Raw genomic sequence first — 2,386 nt, 5'->3', positions numbered from 1 at the left:
CTGGAGAGCACAAAGTACTATCGTGGAAGATTGATATGGTGGAAAGATAATACATAACCGTGATAGAATTCTCAATCAGGAGCTCAAAGAAAGAAAAGAAGCGTTCAAAAACGGCAAAGACTGAACAGAATTGACATAAAGGCAGGCAGAATCTCTGAGAAGTTTTGTCGACAGCTTAAGGTGAATCCTTAGAAACAGAGGCTGTCGTAAGATTTTCTTTAAACTTTTCTGGATTGTTCCCTACATTACGGTGACTCGAAATGGGCAATTAAAAAAATAGGTCACCAAACTCGTTTGCGAGATTTAACTTGCTCCTGAGTTACTCATTTGATCATTGTGACTTTATCTATCAAGGACAAGTTTGTTCCATCGGTTCACGCTTCGTCTAGAACAGGAAGCACAGCTTTGACGTAATTCTTGAAATAACAAAACAGGTGTAGAGTGTTGTTCAAAAGGAATAGTTTAATGCTTGTTTTATGGTACAGGCACACGTCTTGAAAAGGCACTGACTACAAATATTCCTCGGGTGCGTGATATCGAGGATACCATTTTGTGTCCACGAGTGATGGCTACGAATACTCTTTTCCCTGCAACTTTTTTCTGACGTAAATTTTTTAATTTTCTTTTTACAGCACAAAGAGGAGGAGCAAAAGAATAAAATTACTCCAAAAAAATGATAGGTCACCGACCTTTCGATAATATAGCGCGATTTTACTTTCGCTCTCGCACTGAAATGAGACTTTAGCATCATCAAGGCTATCACTCGACTTTTTGTTTTGCGAGAGTGTAAAGAGTTTCTTGTTTTTCTCGTTACTGCTCTGAAAACGGCCATTCTTCTTTCTAGCCAGCTTCCCCGCACGAAAGGTGGCCATTTTGAATGCGTTTGGCCACGTTCGATGTATCAATATTCAGACATGGTTAGAGTCTTAATGGTTAAATTTAAACAATGTTTTGTTTAGAAATAACCGTTGAGACTTGTACGACAAAGAAAACTGAGCGGTGAAATCTTAGTCATACCTGAATACGAACGTGGCCTACGCTGTGTTATGCGCAGAACAGGATGCGCAGTGCAATACTAGGGAACTGCACCTTAACTCGTAATTCATTAACAGATATAATTGTGTAGAGCGGCCTTTCCTGATAGTCTGTCACAATGTACTTTATTGTACTTAAGCCGTCCGTCTCAACCAAGGCACTGCTTTGTTCCAATTCTTTAAACCTAAACGACAAGAAAGAAATTATTGAACCCTTACGTTTAATTTAAAGGAAACATAATGTTAACAATAAAACTTGTTCCAACATTTTTGCAATGAAAGCGCTTGTAATCTGAAAGAAACAATTTTTAAAGATGCTCCTTTGTTTTGGTTCAGATTTCCTGGGCCCCGCCATCTTGAATAGTTATGACTAGTAGGAACGTCGTTTTAGCAACGACGATGGCTACCGCAACGACAACGTCACAAAGCAAGAATGTCATTGGTTAAGGAAGGAAAAATAATCGTTCTCCACGTGCAGCACGCATTTCAGTGCATTCTTTTTTTTGCCGTAGTCCACAAAACAACGAGAAATCACCAAATTTCACTAGTTTTGACGACGAAGACGTTTCTGTTTTTTTTTTAGTGATAAACTGCTAGAGAATGGCACAATTTGGAGACAACTTTCTACTCTCATTATCTAAGGCGGCGATATTGTACTTAGTTGACACAAGCATCTGAGGCCATTGAGGTTTCGAGAAAATGCCAGCTTAACTGATGTCGAACAAAGTATAGACCATGTGTAGCCTCTTATTTGCATGATTTCAGCTTCGGGTGACCACGAAACTCGTTTCTGCGCCTTGTGTGTCAAGAGGAAAACCGAACTAGAAATGTTCGAGTATGGTAAAAATTAATTTTAATCACTTACGCTATTTGTTTGCAACTTCTGGTCAAATATCTTTACAAGCTCGCCAAACGAGGGACGTTGTAAGGGATCTTGCTTCCAACAAGACACCATTATCTGATAGCTAAACAAAAAAAAATCTCAAGTTAGCACTAGACTTTGAGGGAACTTCTGTTCCACAATCACAAAAGTAACTGGCATATTTACATGTCATCTGAGCACCCTTCTGGTTGCTTCAGCCTTTGTCCCGAGTTTAAGAAGTCCAAAATCTCGAGGCCTTTCAAAGCCGAATAAGGCATTTTTCCTCAAAAAAAGAATAAAACAAAAACAAAATAGAAATAGCAACAACAATAAGTACGGAAAACTACCACTACTCCAAAACCATGCACTGGTGACACAGGGTTGGGTTATTTGCACTTCGTGTGGAACAATATTTTGTTGGGTGGGGTGGGAAAGGCTGCTGGTAGAAGGCATTTGAGAAATAGACTACTTCGACGATACGGTGGCCATT

General features: G+C 39.4%; 1 protein-coding gene across 9 annotated transcripts in view; it reads right to left on the bottom strand.

The window, feature by feature from the left end:
- Positions 1-452: 452 nt before the first annotated feature.
- Positions 453-2,386, bottom strand: part of LOC138003953 (uncharacterized) — a 116,778-nt gene continuing 114,844 nt past the window's right edge. For 8 of the 9 annotated variants that reach the window (XM_068850277.1, XM_068850285.1, XM_068850278.1 and 5 more), the window contains 3 exons: positions 2,083-2,179; positions 1,900-1,999; positions 453-1,219 (listed from right to left, as the gene is read on the bottom strand). In XM_068850277.1, coding sequence (XP_068706378.1) covers positions 1,214-1,219; positions 1,900-1,999; positions 2,083-2,179 — 203 coding nt within the window. In that variant the 3' untranslated portion in view covers positions 453-1,213. Of the gene's footprint in view, positions 1,220-1,899; positions 2,000-2,082; positions 2,180-2,386 lie in introns of those variants that run through there. The other variant, XR_011123704.1, reaches the window with a different exon arrangement.

This window comes from Montipora foliosa, chromosome 5 (assembly GCF_036669935.1).
Source record: "Montipora foliosa isolate CH-2021 chromosome 5, ASM3666993v2, whole genome shotgun sequence".
Classification (NCBI taxonomy): Eukaryota; Metazoa; Cnidaria; class Anthozoa; order Scleractinia; family Acroporidae; genus Montipora; species Montipora foliosa.
This window is presented reverse-complemented; position numbering and strand designations above follow the sequence as displayed.